The 2,555-nt window shown below is 39.2% G+C and overlaps 1 protein-coding gene across 1 annotated transcript; it reads right to left on the minus strand.

Annotated features, from left to right (window-relative positions):
* Positions 1–1,388: 1,388 nt before the first annotated feature.
* Positions 1,389–2,417, minus strand: TAAR8 (trace amine associated receptor 8). Its single transcript, XM_011974095.1, is given in 5 exon segments — positions 1,389–1,628; positions 1,631–1,671; positions 1,673–1,690; positions 1,692–2,362; positions 2,364–2,417. Coding segments are annotated over 5 exon segments (1,020 nt in total). The 3' UTR covers positions 1,389–1,392.
* Positions 2,418–2,555: the final 138 nt, after the last annotated feature.

The following is a 2,555-nucleotide window of genomic DNA, read 5'->3' on the forward strand; positions in this document are numbered from 1 at the left end:
AGTTTCCATTTGCTAATAATCTTTGTGCCAGACTTTTTGTGGTAGATTTTTTCACATGAAACATTTCTGGGCAATGTCTATAGTCACTTCCGGATCCCAAGGCTGAATTATTGGTTCCACCATATTATGGGTGAGCATGCTGAGATTCTGCCCAGCCATTAAGCAGGAGAGGCTTACCTGCTGCCTCCCAAACTCTTGGAAGGCACAATCATTAAAGAAACAGGGAGGAATAGTCACAGAAGAGCAGCAAATAAACACACCCTTTGGTAGTATCATCCCACGTGGACTGTGTCTGACTGTGTCTGTTATGAGCTGAATTGTTACCCCAAATTCATATGTTGAAGTTCTAACCTCTAGTACTCACGTCTAGATAATTAAGTCAAAATGAAGTGATTAGAGTGAGCCATAATCCAATACGATTGCTTATCTTCATGAGAAGAGGAGTTTAGGACACACACAAATAGAGAAAGACCAGGTGAAGACACTAAAAGAAGACAGCCATCTGCAAGTTAAGGAAAGAGGCCCTCAAAAGAAATTCACCCTGCTGACACCTAGACCTTGGACTTCCAGCCAGTAGAATCATGGGAAAATAAACTTTTGTTGTTTAAGCCATCTAGTCTGTGGTACTTTCTTATTGCACTCCTAGTCAAATAATACAGTGTAGCAAAAACCACTTAAACAGTGCAGCCCTAGCCAACTAATACAGTGTCCCAAAAGACATTTAAAGAATGGCCACTTGTAATTCCAGCACTTTAGGAGGCAGAGGCAGGCAGATCACCTGAAGTCAGGAGTTTGAGACCAGCCTGGCCAACATGGTGAAACTCTGTCTCTACTAAAAAATACAAAAAGGAGCCGGGTGTGGTGGCATGTGCCTGTAATCCCAGCTACTTGGGCGGGGCAGAGTGGGGGGTGCTGAGGCAGGAGAATCGCTTGAACCCGGGAGGCGGAGGTCGCAGTGAGCTGAGATCACACCACTGCACTCCCACCTGGGCAACAAGAGCAAAACTCCATCTCAAAAAAAAAAAAAAAAAAAAAAGAATGGCCACTTGAAAATAAATGAAAGTAAGTTGAGCATTTTAAAAAAAAGATTCAAAATGTCACATCCAAAAATGCGATTCAGAATTCTGTAAATCGGAAAAAACAAGTGCATGTGGCAAGGATGTGTACAAAACATAGAGACAGGTGACATGTGTGAACCACTTTATCATTTATTATTTAATGTAGTAAATATCTTTACAATAGTTTAATCTTCCTGTGATCTTTTTCCTGGTTAATTTGAAAAGTGATATATTTCTCCAATTTTGAAAAGTTTTATTTATTTATTATATTTAATTTCCTCATAAATTCATAATTTTGAAAATATTTTTAATTTTCTCAACTTAGTGCTTAGACTTATTCTGAAAATAAACTAATGGTTGATGAACTAGCCTTTAAAATATCCCTGCTTAAAATAAGTTTTATGGCTTTCCTAAACCAAGGATAAAATAAAGCATAAATCAAAGGATTCATGACTGAGTTATAATAAGCACCCTGACAGCAAATTTCATAGATATAGGCAGGGGTCAGGAAGCCCATAAAGGCATCAATTAATATATCAATTGTATACGGTAACCATGAAATGATAATACTATTACCATGACCCCCAGGGTTTTAGCTGCTTTCCTCTCTCTCGGCCACTCTGATTTTGTAACTCTGAGGATGATTCTACTTTGCTACTAGTAGTTTCAATTTTTATAGCTTGCTGTTTAGCTATAAGAAAAATCTTACTGTAAATAATTATCATAACAAGGGTAGGTATGAAGAATAACAGAAAATCTATCAACACCCAGCCTTGACTTACAACAATTTGACAGCCACCTACACAGTTGAGAGCACTTACTAATTCCTCCAGTCCATCATCATTGGCACCTGTGTAGAATACAGCACCGCTGTACATGCGAGGCAGAATCCAGGACACGCTGACACAAATTCCCAACACAGACATGGTGAACTTGGTAGGATAGACCAGGGGGTCAGGAATGGCAATGCATCTGTCGATGCAGATGAAGCACAAGTGGAGAACAGAAGAGTAACAAAATGCCACATCACAGCAACTGTGAAGAGTACAAAATTTGGCCCCAAAATACTAGCAGCTCTCTATGGTCCTGACCATGCTGAAGGGTATCACAGTCACACCTACCAGGAAGTCAGCACAGGCCAGAGAGGCAATGAGAAAATTGGTTGGAGACTGCAGTTGCTTAAAATGAAGAACAGAAGTCATTACTAAGAGATTTCCAAATACAGCCAGCAAAGACCCAAAACTAAACATCGTATACAGAATCACCCAGGACCCAGGAGAATAGGGAGTTTTAATACAAGATCCAATTCACATCCCCATAGCAGAGCTGCACAACAGGTTGGGAAAAATTGCTGGTCATGGTTCTGCTGTTTGTTGTTTGCTATTTCTGTCCTTCCTTGTGATAGGGAATTATAATTTTGAATTCTGAAAATTAAAACAAAAACAAACAAACTGCATATGTGAGTACTTACAAATATTGTTTCATATTATATTCTTT

This window comes from Mandrillus leucophaeus, unplaced genomic scaffold (assembly GCF_000951045.1).
Source record: "Mandrillus leucophaeus isolate KB7577 unplaced genomic scaffold, Mleu.le_1.0 Scaffold1007, whole genome shotgun sequence".
Taxonomy (NCBI): domain Eukaryota; kingdom Metazoa; phylum Chordata; class Mammalia; order Primates; family Cercopithecidae; genus Mandrillus; species Mandrillus leucophaeus.